Source organism: Salvia hispanica, chromosome 5 (assembly GCF_023119035.1).
Source record: "Salvia hispanica cultivar TCC Black 2014 chromosome 5, UniMelb_Shisp_WGS_1.0, whole genome shotgun sequence".
NCBI classification, from domain to species: Eukaryota; Viridiplantae; Streptophyta; class Magnoliopsida; order Lamiales; family Lamiaceae; genus Salvia; species Salvia hispanica.
This window is the reverse complement of record NC_062969.1, coordinates 2,608,482-2,622,321: the sequence shown is the minus strand read 5'-3', so window position 1 is coordinate 2,622,321 and position 13,840 is coordinate 2,608,482. Positions and strand designations below refer to the sequence as shown.

Here is a 13,840-nt window from a genome sequence, read left to right as displayed (position 1 = left end):
GACAATTTAGTCTAATTAATAAACTAGTTTTTGGTAGATCATCACACAAATTGTATATAAAGGTGGGCCAGTCCAAGGATATTACAATAACTTCATGGGCCTACAGGCCCACATGCTTCGATCCACAAAGAATGCTGCAAAAGCCTTTAAAAATATTTCTAATTCTATTTGTATTATGATTAATAAATAAACGTAGTCATTTTATGATTATTATTTCAAATTCAATTATATAAGAAAATAAATAAATAAAATATCCAATATAATTATAAAAAATAAATCTCTAACTCAGCTTTTCTAGTTTTAGAAAGTTACTCCATCCTCTCATAAATAGTAGAGTAATGTTTTCCACGCTTATATTTAAATTATTTAATACATACTCCATATATTGAATAATGGAAATACCTTGGAATTAATTATTGATGTCCCAGCATGCTTCCACAAACATGATATCATTATTACGCTTTCATGCACTAAATTTTTTGTTGGGAATAGGACCCACGAGACACTAACATATGTATAAAATTTTGAATTATCACATTAATTCTCCTAATTATATAAGTATTCCCATTGGTAGATTCCTCGTATAAGATCCATGTCAATTGCTCTCCACATCCCCTGCAACATTGGAGCATCATAGTTGTTAGCATTATATATGAGTGTGTTTGATTCAAGTATACTCTAGTTATATAAATAAATACTATAAAAGTTAAAATAAAATATGAAGTTATGATATATACAATAAATACTCTATAATTATATATGTAGCTTGTTATATGTATGTGTTTTGAAATTATTTATTTTAATATGGCGACACGTTGACAGTTTGTTCATTATGGAGATGAAGTGCCACGGGGCTTTTCACAAAAGTTAGAAGGCAAATGTTTTAAATATTTTAGAGAAAAAAAAAAGTATAGGGGTCATATTATAGGGAAAAAAAAACTATAGTTTAGTGGGAAAATCGAGATTAAATAAGGCAAACTTTAAGTGAAATCAATTTGAAAATAAGGGAAGATAAAGAAGCATGTGACTGCTATAAACAGTGGAATAAATAGGCATTTTTCATGGTTAGTTGGTTACTTAGCAATGATTATACTATGAAGGCTATGTCAATAGCTTCGGTATATATTCGACTAAATTTCGATTAATAATAAGGTAAGAAATTAAAAAGTAATGTATTATTTAATGGATAAACTTATTGCAAAAAATGAAAATTGAAAATGACTTAGAATCGTGTGAAATGATGTGATTTTGGAGGCTTGAAGATTACACTCCTTTTTACTTGTACGTATGATAAAGCTTGATTAACACTTTTATAAAAATTAATACTTATTCCGTTCATATAAAATAATCTCATTTTAGGATGTCAATACAAAATAGTATCATTTCTATAAATAGAAAGTTTATTTATCATACTTTAACTATTTTTTTCTTTAACTCTATTACTTTATCTATTTTTTCTTATTTTATCAATTTCTCATTGAAAACTCGTATCATCCACAAATAAGACTATTTTTAGTGAATGGAGTAAGAGAATAATTACTCCCTCCGTCCCGCTTTAGCAGTCTCATTGACTTTTCTGTCCTCTTTTTATAAAAATGATAAAAAATAGTTAAAAAGGAGAAATGATAAATTAAGAGAGAGAATAATATAGAGAAGAATCTTATCTAAATTATTGTCTCTCTTACTTTACCATTTCTCCACTTTAACTATCTTTTATCATTATTACGAAAAGAGGGCAGAAAAGTCAATGGAACTGGTAAAGCGGGACGAAGGGAGTATTAATTAAAATCAACACGCAAGATATAATACATTAAAATGTGCCTTCCCTCAAAAGAATCCTAAGAGGTATGAAAAAGCAATTGATCTTTAGATTTCTCACTAGGTTGACATTTTGAATAAAGTGTTTCACATTTGCAAAAGCATCCAAAGAAGTGTGCGAGAGAGTTGTCAATAAACTTTATTAGCAATGTTTATATTATGTTTTATAAAGTATTAGATTGTGGGTGATTAGTGGATGCTTTGATGAATAATATTGATGAAACGATGTAAACAAATTGGAACAATGAGGAATTAGTTACTATGTAACTGAAACTTATCGGTAATAAATAATATAAACGAGACACATAATTGACTTTTATGGTTTAATTAGTTCTTCAATGATACTTAAATCATAAATCTATTAGTACCCATTTATTATCATGTACTGTACTAATCACTATCCAAGTTAATAACACAATGCAAAAAATGGTGTGTGACCCTGATATCCAGATCATTTACAATTATTATCATTTCAGAGTATCTTTTTATATAATCTAGGGAAACTATAAAATTCACATTATATTTAATTTAATATAATTTAAAGAAGGAAAAATATTGGGTGTGGGCCACAATATGGGTCAGGCCCACTTGTTAATGTCTCCATATCGCAATCTGATTGCGTGATTTAGCAAAATTAAAGAGACAAAAGTGCTAGTCGCTTGCAGCCGAAAAGCGCTGGGGCTCTCCTTTCCCTCATGCACCAAAAGCGTGTTTTCTCAATAGAGAGAGTGTTGTGCTATTCGAAACCCCACCATCCACCTGTCTCCCTCTTTCTTAAATTTTCCATGACTTTGCTTCCATTTTACATCTCCAATTCTCTCTCATGCACATATATGATAAGAAACACAAATTGTAATTCATACATATTTCAATGAATTAATAGACAGAGGAGAGAGTGGGCCATGTTTTTAAAATTAATAATAGTTAGTTGTAAAGGTGAAGAAGAGCCAAGAGGGATGGTAGAGAACAAGAAAAGAAAAACTTTATGGTAGTAATAATAATAGCATAAAATCATGGTATAATACTTCATTACTTTGCCTGCCATTATTATGAGTGATACCAAAGATTATGAATTTTATTTGTCAACCCTTGGCATAAATGGAACAAAAAGTAACCCAATATTATGGTTGAGAGTGACTCTTCAAGTTCTCAACCCCTCCAACATTCTAGCTCCCAACCCCCTAACCTAATTGCATTTTTATTCGGTACTACCTTCATCCCGCATTAACGGTCACATTTACTTTTCTGCTCTCATTTTGTAAAAATGATAATAAATAGTTAAAGTGGAGAAATAGTAAAATAAGAGGGAAAATAAGATAGAGAAGAGTCTTCTTTGCATAATTCTCTCTCTTATTTTATTATTTATCCACTTTAACTATTTATTATCATTTTTACAAAATGAGTGAAGAAAAGTAAACACGACAGTTAATGCGCGACGGAGGTAGTACTTACTATACATTTTTTCCCATAAAAGATTAATAAGATATTTGATCATTATACTATCTTTTTGTTACAAGATAAGATACTGTATCATTTGTTGTTTCCAAATAGAGTTATTGAACCTAAGATTGGTAAAACATGTTTGGTATGACACTAGATTTTCATTATACTATTATTTATTCACAGCTACCAATAAAATATTTCAAACACATGGGGGACCTCTAATGTCACTATTCACTACATAAATAGCAATAGAATAAAATATGAAAAATAAACGAAAATTTGAGAAGGAAAAATATCCCAACAAACAAATATTGAGGTCAAGGAGAATCACACGTAGCAACAAATAGATTGTTTTTTATGATTATTCAATGAACCATAGGTTGAATGAAGAAGACAAGAGAACGCATGTTTCAATGAGACAAAATCCAAGGAGCAACTTGAAATGATTCAAGAGAAGAAAACATAAGGAATATTTATAGATAACATATTACTACTATAATAAATAGCAAAAGTGAAGTAATTGTTGCTGTGTTGAAAAATTTGAAAGAGGTATCCTATCTATACCCTTTGAATTTGGTTTGATTGAGAGATAATTGGCATATCATGTTTGTTTGAATAAGACACACAACACACTATCATTATCTTTCACACTTTGGTCAACATCTCAAAACTAATCATACAATAATAAATCACACCCCAAAATTACGACGCAAAAATTAGTAGTATTTGTCGTTTAATGAAGTTGACACTTTTCTTCACGAGTTTCAGTTAATAAATAGGAAATTAAATATGGATATTTCGATATAAGTTTGATTTTTCACCTTATTGGGCTTAGCTAGGCCTATTTGAGGAAAATATATGTAAATTAATTCGGCCTAAATAGGAACTTTGTTACTTGCTGAGGCCCATTTATATGAAATCGACGCGGCTCTTGCTGAGGTCCATTTATTTGAGCAAAGTCTTGTGACGTTCAATCATACCAAGCTTATTTTAAGCTTTATCAAGGCATTGTTTAAGCAATATCTTGTGGTGTTCAATTTTACCGAACCTATTTTACAATTTACTATGATATTCGAACAAAGTCTTGTTGCGTTCAATCATGCCAAGCTTATTTAAAAGTTATCAAGACATTATTTAAGCAATGTCTCTAGGAGTGATCAAATTGGATTCTCAATTCAGAGAGACCGATGCCTAACTCATATACACGGGTTTCGATCAAACAGATTCTCGATTTAAATAGACCAATGCCTAACTCATATACGTGGGGTTTCGATCAAACTGGATTCTCGATTTAGGGAGACCTATACCTAACTCATATGTGTGGGATTTTTGGATCCTTATATCCAACTGGTCCTTCATCCATATTCAATTTATATCATTTTGACCAACCTATTAAACTTCATGATTTTGGCATGTTGCAATGGTTTTTTAAGCCCACTATAAGTGACATGTTGCCCATATCTAGTTATGTAATTTTATGTTCAACCTAAGAAGGGAATTTTAGCAAGAGTGACACATCTAGAGAGAGAAAAGCTTGAGTTGCATCAATGCTAGAATAAAAAAAACATGAAACTGGCACAGCAACCTGAAATTCACATTCTGCTGAAACGCTCCCTACAAAAAACCTATAAACTGAATGTACACACACGAAACTATGACTTAAATATCTATGAACCATCATCTTAATGAATCTGCCAAATTCACACGAGATAGTTTCGACTGAGCTACTTTCGTTTCGACCTGTTTAAGCTACATCTTCTGAGGGCGCTCTTTGGGGGGCATCTTTTTCGCCGTTGAGGTTGATACTGTCGCGATACTTCTCGCTAGATTCAACATCTTTCTTCTTCAGGTTGTCGTTTTTTTTCTGGAATCGACCCCCGTTTCCTCGAGCTCGCCTCAGTGCATGCAAGTGCCGAGATTCATGCAAATATGGCTGCAAGAATAATCAGTTAGTATGAGAAATGCCTTATTGCTAAAGGGAAAAAAGGGTTATACATCAAACTACTACTACGAGAATTTATGCAATGATGGCATAACTCATTCATACCTTTCGAGGCTTGGATAGTTTATTTTCTGATTCAGCCTTAGCACGAGACTGGCGACGACGCAAGATGCCATGATATTGCTTTGCGTTAACAAAGACAGGCTCCTCAACTGCTTCTGTGGGCAATGGCACACCAGCTTGCTGAATTCCCATCAATTGCAAATGTACCTGAATTAAGTGGGGAGTTAGAACACTTGGGAACTTCTGTTAGGAAGAGGAGACGAGCATAGTAAATACCATAGGCTGCGCAGGATAAGGTTGCGCTGGATAAGGCTGGGTTTCGTAAGGAGCAAATATGCTCCTGTAGTACGGGTCAGGATATGGGTAAGCTGTTTGCGCCTGCAAGTATCAAGAAAGTAGAGTTAAATACTTAACTAGCCTTTATCAACCATCAAGCAACATGGCTGTTTGAACCAAATATGACATCTACGGATATTATACAGTTATATTCTACAAAGGGATCTCCTTAGATTCGAGAGAAACATGAAAAGTATTGTCCGGGAATACTATGACGATAGTGATGCAGCAGAGACTAACGTATTATGTAAGAGCATATAACAAAAAACAGATGCTGCTGCAATTCTTACTCAGATGGTGATACTTTTACAATCAGTAATATATCCAAACTAATAAAAACCAATTAGCACAACTAACACCGTATGTAATACCATTACATTTCCAACTCCAACTTGAGCAGGTGGTGCATAGGGCATTCCTGGTGATGCAATACCAGTAGCACACATCCCTTTTGCTGGAGACAAGGGCTGGAGGTAAGACTCTGTGTGGTTTTGTTGTTCATCAGCCTCACTATTATCTGACAATTATTCACATCACAAAAACTAGTAAGGAAGTCTAGACAGCCAATATCAAAACAGAGGGCATTGCGAAGTAAGAAAGTAATAGCAATGGCAACATTGAGTACAATCCTGCTTAGAAAAACTCCAATTGAAGATCTGTAAATATAAAGCAGGTAGCTGCTGAGTGCTTACTCTGCCTAGCTAGATAAGGTTTTCCAAATAAATGTCCTCTATGCTCTAAATTTTGATGAATCAAAACACATAAACCACCAAAACATACTAGCAAAGAAAGTAATTTCTTCACATAAATTAACCTGAAAGGCTGTGAACGGAAGATGTCATAATGCTGAATGATGCACGCAGACCTGCAATGCAGAAACCAGAATCCAATCAATCACAATTAGGCGACTAAGAAGGAAATCAACATCCAAAACGCATAAAATTTTAGATGAACTCAACGAAAGCTCAGCACAAACATACAGGCAATCTTCACGAATTTCCAATCAATAATCAGCCCCGTCACGATTTCAATCACATTGAATCGGCTCAATTGAGACCAGAACAATCCACTAAGATTCAGAAAATTCAAAATCAAATCCAATTAAAATCAAGCCCCTCCAATTCCAGTAACGCACCAAAGTCCAAACGGATAAAATCGAGAAATCGAAACTCAAACAAAAAAATTGAAACGAAGGGGATTTTAGATTTGATAGAATTGGAGAAGTGATAGTTAGGGTTTGAGATTACAAAAAGTTTTACCTGAGTGAAGGGAGCTCGAATTCACGGAGGTTGCTGCACGACCAATAATTCTCTCTTCTCTCTCTCTCCCTCCTTACTTTCTCTCTCTAGCGATATATATTGCTGGAGCTCTTATTCTCTGCAGTTGAATGCAGATGGAAACTGTTGTCTCTATCCGAAGAGAGAGAAACTAATGAGGCGTCGAATTTTCCGTTTTTACCACGGCATGCACTTTTGACTGCCACGCTGTAACTCTCCAATGCCATTTATATCCGGCGGTAATTTCGATATAAATTAAATTTTACTATTGGCCACAAATCTTTTTCTTTTAATTTAAACAGAAAACAGATATAAGTGGAAAAAAATATGAACAATCATCAATTAATTTAGTATTTTTAACTTGAATTTTTTTATTGGATTTATAACTTTTGAATTTAGATTATAAAATCTTAAATTTTCACTTGCAATATCCCACGATAGAAATAAAAAATAATATGACAAAATTAAACATGATTGGAAAATAAAATCATAATTTTAATTTAAGAATGTCCGAAATTTAGGGTGTTACAGTGACAATATTTGATAAAATGACGTCATTCTATTATGATTTTAGATTATGACACTGGTTCAATCAAAACTAAAATTAAAAAATACTATTTTCTCCGTCTCATTTAAGATGACCATCTTTCCTTTTTTTATTTTATCCCACTCAAGATGTCCACTTTTCAATTTTAGAAATGACATCCTCTTTCCTCTTCCCTCATTAGAATATTCAACTATCTTTTTCTTCTCTACTTTATTCCACCTAATAACATTCCCTAAAATCTCGTGTCACTCAAGAATGTGGTCAAATCTTGAGTGGGACGGAGGAAGTATGAGACAAGTTAAAAATCAAATATGAATATCTTGAAGTAGAGAGGTATTAAATTAAATTTATCATTTTGTCCAACATATTGTTCTTCAAATATAAATACTACTAATTGACTATATTACACAATCATATAGGAGTATAGTTTTTCGGTTTTTCCTATACATAAAATGGGATACATTCGCTTCACCAAATCTATGCAATAAAAGAAATTGTTATAAATTTTTTATTCCTCTTTCAAAAGCAAGAATATTACTTTAAACCTTTTTTAACTACAGTTTAAAAGATAAGTAGCCCCACTAATTTGAAACCTAATCATAATTAATTCCGACTTATCTCCGAACAATGGGGAAATGCATCGCGGAATATGCGCCTACAAATCGAGCCTAGGGAATATCCAATCAGATTACGCCACAACGTTAGCGCCCTCGAATTGATTGATGGAGGTGACGGAAGGCGATAGCGGTGTATTGGACCGCGACCGCAGGATATAAAAGCCGGAATAAAAATTTGAATAAAAAATGGGCGAAATTGAATATGTGGCGGAGAGGTGCGTGGTCCAGTGGTACTCCTTGATTTGGGCAGACAAATCTGAGCTAATCTCAGCCACTACCTTTCGCGGGGCCCGCATTCGGAGAAGATGACCTCACACGTATGTTTTTCAACATATTTTGTGGCTGTGTTTTGATTGAGTGAGGTAAGTCTATGTCGAGTTTGGAGTCGCTTAGGCTCGACACGTACATTCGAATAATTATCTTTTTATATTTTATTAAATACTCCATTCGTACGATAGTAATAGTGTCATTTTGCCATTTTTGTACATTGCATAGTAATAGTAGAGTCATTTTCATTTTTAGTAAAAGTCTACACATTTTTCCACACTTAAGACCCTATGAATTGATTAAAACCTAGATTCATATTCGAACCACGGAGATTTAATACAAAATCCTAAGCTAACCTGAGGACGCCGAGTAAGAACTCTCGGTTGATCACGTATATCATGAATTAGATAAAATGACTATAAAAAAGATATTTTTCTTTTTTCAAACAGGTTGTATATTTTTCGCCGCCGGATACGAGATCAAACATCCAGTATGAATCATAGTTCAAATATTTATTAATCTAGTTCATATAGTTCGTGTTCCAGATACTTGAATAAATATCCGACGAAGTAGAACCATCTTTATTTTTTTTAAAAGAAGGTTGAAATAACTAACTTGTTAATTGTAAAAAAAATACTAACGTATTTGTAATTTTCTCTATCTTCTTCGAACTGTTTAACTAAATTCTGGCGCAAGGCAATGTCGATTAAAAATCTCAATGTTATTTATGCCTTTTGCAATACACGAATAATAATTTCGTTCGGCCCTTTTGTTGAAATTATTTTTAAGCTATCTTTGTAATCCACACACTTGTTTTACAACTACCCAATGGTTAGTACTATATGTTTTTATTAAAATGCTAACATTAGGAATCCAATAGAACAATAGGATCCAATATGTTTTATCTTTATGTACCTTATTATATAAATCAAGCTAGGAATTTAACATTAGGAGATAAATTACTTAATTGTGGTGTATTTCTAGGTGTCGGCATAGCAATTGTAGCAATGGCATCGAGGGCTATGGTAAAGAAATTCTACCCCAATTCTTGATTTTTTTTTAATCTATGAGACTATGATTCAACCCCAATTCTTGAGTTTTTAATCTATAGACTATGACAGGAGTAGTATCTTTGAAACTCATATGTAAACTTTATATAAATAAAGAAAGTAAGGTTTTGGGCCCTATGCATACGTAAGTTTGGGCCAGAGGTTTTTTCTAAATGGGTTTTGTTGAGTCCAGCGTAAATAGACCATCAGTTGAATTGGGCCGTGAATATCTAACTTTTAAACATTTTTTTATTTTTCTAAATTTTATGTTTTTCCTAAATCAAAAATAAAAATTGACTCGTCAAATAAAACCTTATCTAACAATATTAATTAATTAAATAAATAAAATTAAAATTCCACATTATCATACGTTCATCCAAAGTTCTCTTTAGTCTCTCATTCTTTCGGTCATTCAAAATTCTCTGGTTCCTTTAGTTCGAATATGTTGTGTATTCTTATCTTTATGCCACAACAAGATTTGTTTGTGTTTTTTTGCCAATACGAGGTTGAGAAATTTGGGCAAACCATTGTGAAATAAAAGGAGTGAGAAAAGAGATAGAAGTAGGCCACATGGATAGTGGTGATGTGATTTTTTAGTATTAAAATTAAGTTTGGGATAAAATAAAAAACAATATGGAACATTTGTATTTTACCGAAAAATAATTAATTAGCAATTGATCGTAATCGTATATGTAATTATTAATAATTTATTTTGAGTTATTATTAAAACTCCATTTATTAGGATGAGATCGATCCCCTGCCGTTCCAACAAACACAGAAAATGGTGCTGTTCTCAAAACGCATAAAATAGAGAATGAGACGGCAGACTCTATTCTGCTCCTATTAGTACTATATTGAATATTCTTCTTATATGCTATTAATATTATATTATATAATTTTCACTTTAAACAATACTCCCTTCATCTGTGAATAGCAGTTCCATTTTTCCATTTTAATCCATCCGTGAATAGAAGTCCCGGTTCACTTTTATCATAAATGGTACTCCCTCCGTCCCATTGAAGATGATCCACTTTTCTTTTTGGTTTGTCCCAACTAAGATGACCCATTACTTAAAAAGGAAACACCTCTATCTCTACTTTATTCCCTCTCTCTTACTTTACTCTCTCCTCTTAACACACAAAATATAACTGCATAAAATCCCGTGCCGCCCAAGAAAGGGGTCATCTTCCTTGGGACGGAGGGAGTAATATATAGGTCTCACCTTCCACTAACTCATTTCACTCACATTTCATTTAAAATTAATATATACAAGTGGGACCCCTATTCCACTAACTTTTTTCCATCCACTTTTCTTAACATTTCTTAAAACCCGTACCGCCCATGAATGAGACTCCTAATGGCGGACTGAGAGAGTATAATTTACTCTAAATATCAATTAAATTCATAAATTAGCACACCACAAATGGTAAGTAACATATTTAATATTATGCGTATGTTTTTTCAGTATTTTTATTGTATTTTACATTTTCTTTTTTTGTGTTTTTTATCAGCAATGTATTTTTTATAATAGAATAAAAATATTAAACAAAAAATAAAATATATATCTAATATTCGATATGAGTGTGCTAATATAAAAATTTAATTGATTTATTGTTGCGTTGGAAAAGTATAACCATAATAATATACATATAAAGTACTCCATATAATAGGAAAAGAGAAGAATTTGATATGTCGTTTCACTCGATGTTTTATGCGTTTTGAGAACAGCACCATTTGTGTGTTTGTTGAAATAGCAGAGGATCGCATCCGGAGAGGATGACCTAATTCTTTTTCTAATATTTTTTCTAATTCATTTCTCACAAACATAAAATATAATAGTGGGGTCCATTACCATATACGCGAGGATGGATTAGGAAATGCAGTAGGAGAAGAGGATAGCATCCGGAGAGGATCACCTAATTCTTTTTCTAATATTTTTTCTAATTCATTTCTCACAAACATAAAATATAATGGTGGGGTCCATTATCACACGCCGCAAGGATGGATTAGGAAATACAGTAGGAGAAGAATCAGGTGATTTTTACCGTTATTTATATGTCCGTAATACTATTATCTAGTCACATTTATCATTATTTCGAAAATGAAGGAAAGTCAAAACATATAAATTGAAAGAAAGAGAATATGAAAACGATGAAAACGACGAATACAGGACGAAATCAAGGCTGTAATACCAGAAGGTGGACAAGTACAACTAATGAACACGGAAGAAACAGTTGTTTTTTCGTCGATTTGAAATCAAATAAAACGGCCCATTTTCGCTGGAGTAAGGATTACCAAAGAAAGTTCAAGTCTTGACAATAAAAGCTCTTCTGATTGCATTCAAGACAAGGTAATGAAAAGCTCTTTTTTTTCACAATCATTTTCAGATCTTTCTTTTTTCAGCTATGCAAGAGTGCAGTTGTGTTTATGCAAAGTAGATTTCAAGTTTTTAGTTTATTGGGGGTTTAAGATTGAGATCAAAAGAAGAATTTGGGTTTCTCCATAGTTTCAAGATCAGTTTTTTAATTTTCCTTTTTCTGAGTTTATGAATAGAATCTTTAGTTTCTGGAATTGGGTTGTGTGGATTTATGTTTTTCTTTCGGTTTTTGAAGGTGGGTTGGGAAATTTTGATTCATTCATTTCACTTTTGTTTAGATTGGCTTTATTGATAAAAATAGCATAATTGAGTTTGACTGTGGAAAGAAAGTGCTATTTATGATTGATTCTGTTTTATTGGTTGTGAATTTTGATGGGCTTATAAATGGGGCTCTTATTACTCTGCAGGTTTTGATAAGAAAGCATGAACCGCCATCCATCTGGAAGACTAACATCAGGTTTTCATTTTATGCATTTTGCAATTTTTGAATGAATTCTTTCTATTAATTGGTTAAATTGGAAGTATTTGTTTGTGTGTATTCACTAAGATAAAGGGAAAAGGTGAGAATAGTTTCAGAAGTTTGGGATTGTAACACAAAATCTTGCACAAAGAAAATAATCACCTGTACTAATATACGAAAAAAGTGTCGTGGACTGCTCTTGTATGGACGACTTTCTCGATTTTAGTACTGTTTACATTGATGAGTTATGGTGTTTTATCGTAGACTCTGTATTTCCCATCTTTATGCTGGTTCTTGAAAATGTGTTCAGGTAAAAGGGCACTGAAAGATCTTCTGGCTCGACCTGACAATCGTGTGTGTGCGGATTGTGGTGCTCCGGACCCAAAATGGGCGTAAGTCCCTCATTGAGTCTCTGTCTTTCCTTGCTTTTATCTTTACAAATGTAGACACTAATTTTAGTAAGATGGACTTCGAAGAAATTACAAATTTTTTTTTACGTATATTGTGTATTTGAGGCTCGGATAGTAAGTATTAGAGCTTACTAGTTTGTGGTTTATATATGGTTCGTTTTTCATTTCAGGTCATCAAATATAGGAGTCTTTATATGCTTAAAGTGCTCTAGTGTCCATAGAGGCCTCAGCATGCATATTTCAAAGGTGACTTCTCCTTACTGTTTTCTGCTCCGTGGCATGCTTTCCCCAATATGAAGTATTTTCCCTTCATCGATGCTTCTCTATTCTGCAGGTTCTGTCTGTGACGTTAGATGACTGGTCTGACGATCAAATAGATTCGATGGTTGAAGTAGGTGGAAATGCATCTGCAAATTCCATTTACGAGGCTTATATTCCTCAAGGGGTGTCAAAGCCTAGGCCCGATGCTGGCCCTGAAGCACGCTCTCAGTTTATCAGGTAAAGTTCGTGTTTAAAGTCTTGACGATTAATCAGCACATAACGAAATATTAGCTTGAGATTTTACTGCTCATTTTCAGCTAGTTGTTTGTATATTTGTTTGTTTTATTCTTCTTAATTTGCACCTTTTAGATCGAAGTACGAGCTTCAGGAATTCTTGAAACCTAGCCTGCGTATTCTGTCGACTGCTTCAAAGAACTCTTTTCGATCTAGTATGTCCACGAAAAGTTCAGAGAGCTTTCGAAGTTCAGCTTCATCACAGCAGCCAGTATGTCTCCTCCTTTCCACCTTTGGAAGGACTAAACGTTGTTTCTTGCATACGAAACTCACTGTCCCGATAACGTGATGCATAGGAAGCTAATGCAAATTCGATTGCAGGAAGGCATGGCCGAGTTTATTGGAACGTTGAAGGTTAAAGTACTAAAAGGCACAAATCTAGCTGTTCGAGATATGCTATCTAGTGATCCGTATGTTGTCTTGAAACTCGGAAAGCAGGTCTTTAAATCAAAACCTCCTTAATCTATACACCGTGTTTTTTTTCATTCACCGCGTTTCCCATGTTTCTTTGGGATGAACGATGTTTATTCTTGTTCGTAGAGAGTTCAAACAGCTGTGGTGAAGAGCAACTTGAATCCCGTGTGGAATGAGGAACTTATGCTCTCCATTCCACAAAAATATGGCCCTATCAAGCTGGTACGAACCCCTCATTTTCACGGCACTTGTTGCATGGTCTGAT

General features: G+C 33.4%; 2 protein-coding genes across 5 annotated transcripts in view; one reads left to right on the top strand and one right to left on the bottom strand.

Annotated features, from left to right (window-relative positions):
- Positions 1 to 4,834: 4,834 nt before the first annotated feature.
- On the bottom strand, positions 4,835 to 7,013 carry LOC125186546 (nuclear transcription factor Y subunit A-7-like). Of its 3 annotated transcripts, XM_048082928.1 has the most exons (7): positions 6,862 to 7,006; positions 6,583 to 6,671; positions 6,417 to 6,467; positions 5,974 to 6,119; positions 5,543 to 5,644; positions 5,309 to 5,473; positions 4,835 to 5,194 (listed from the first exon to the last, which is right to left on the bottom strand). In XM_048082928.1, exons 3-7 carry the CDS (start codon positions 6,442 to 6,444, stop codon positions 5,006 to 5,008), a joined length of 630 nt encoding a protein of 209 aa, XP_047938885.1. In that variant the 5' UTR covers positions 6,445 to 6,467; positions 6,583 to 6,671; positions 6,862 to 7,006; the 3' UTR covers positions 4,835 to 5,005. The 3 variants fall into 3 exon arrangements, with proteins under 3 accessions (XP_047938885.1, XP_047938884.1, XP_047938886.1); XM_048082927.1 differs by lacking the exon at positions 6,583 to 6,671 and having other exon boundaries at positions 6,862 to 7,013; XM_048082929.1 differs by lacking the exon at positions 6,583 to 6,671 and having other exon boundaries at positions 5,980 to 6,119; positions 6,862 to 7,012.
- Positions 7,014 to 11,474: 4,461 nt separating this feature from the next.
- LOC125190288 (ADP-ribosylation factor GTPase-activating protein AGD12-like) overlaps positions 11,475 to 13,840 on the top strand; it is a 7,573-nt gene continuing 5,207 nt past the window's right edge. Inside the window, exons 1-8 of one of the 2 annotated variants that reach the window (XM_048087555.1) lie at positions 11,475 to 11,709; positions 12,144 to 12,193; positions 12,507 to 12,588; positions 12,777 to 12,852; positions 12,941 to 13,104; positions 13,237 to 13,372; positions 13,483 to 13,599; positions 13,702 to 13,797. In XM_048087555.1, the coding sequence (XP_047943512.1) occupies positions 12,160 to 12,193; positions 12,507 to 12,588; positions 12,777 to 12,852; positions 12,941 to 13,104; positions 13,237 to 13,372; positions 13,483 to 13,599; positions 13,702 to 13,797 (705 nt within the window). In that variant the 5' untranslated portion in view covers positions 11,475 to 11,709; positions 12,144 to 12,159. Of the gene's footprint in view, positions 11,710 to 11,774; positions 11,972 to 12,143; positions 12,194 to 12,506; positions 12,589 to 12,776; positions 12,853 to 12,940; positions 13,105 to 13,236; positions 13,373 to 13,482; positions 13,600 to 13,701; positions 13,798 to 13,840 lie in introns of those variants that run through there. The other variant, XM_048087556.1, reaches the window with a different exon arrangement.

Excerpts from the sequence above, each read along its gene's own strand:
- LOC125186546 (XM_048082927.1), bottom strand. The coding sequence starts at position 6,444 with ATGACATCTTCCGTTCACAGCCTTTCAG. Across the intron at positions 5,645-5,973 it reads TTGGAGTTGGAAATGTAATG|GCGCAAACAGCTTACCCATA; the intron begins GTATTACATACG and ends TGATACTTGCAG. Across the intron at positions 5,195-5,308 it reads AACTATCCAAGCCTCGAAAG|CCATATTTGCATGAATCTCG; the intron begins GTATGAATGAGT and ends TTATTCTTGCAG.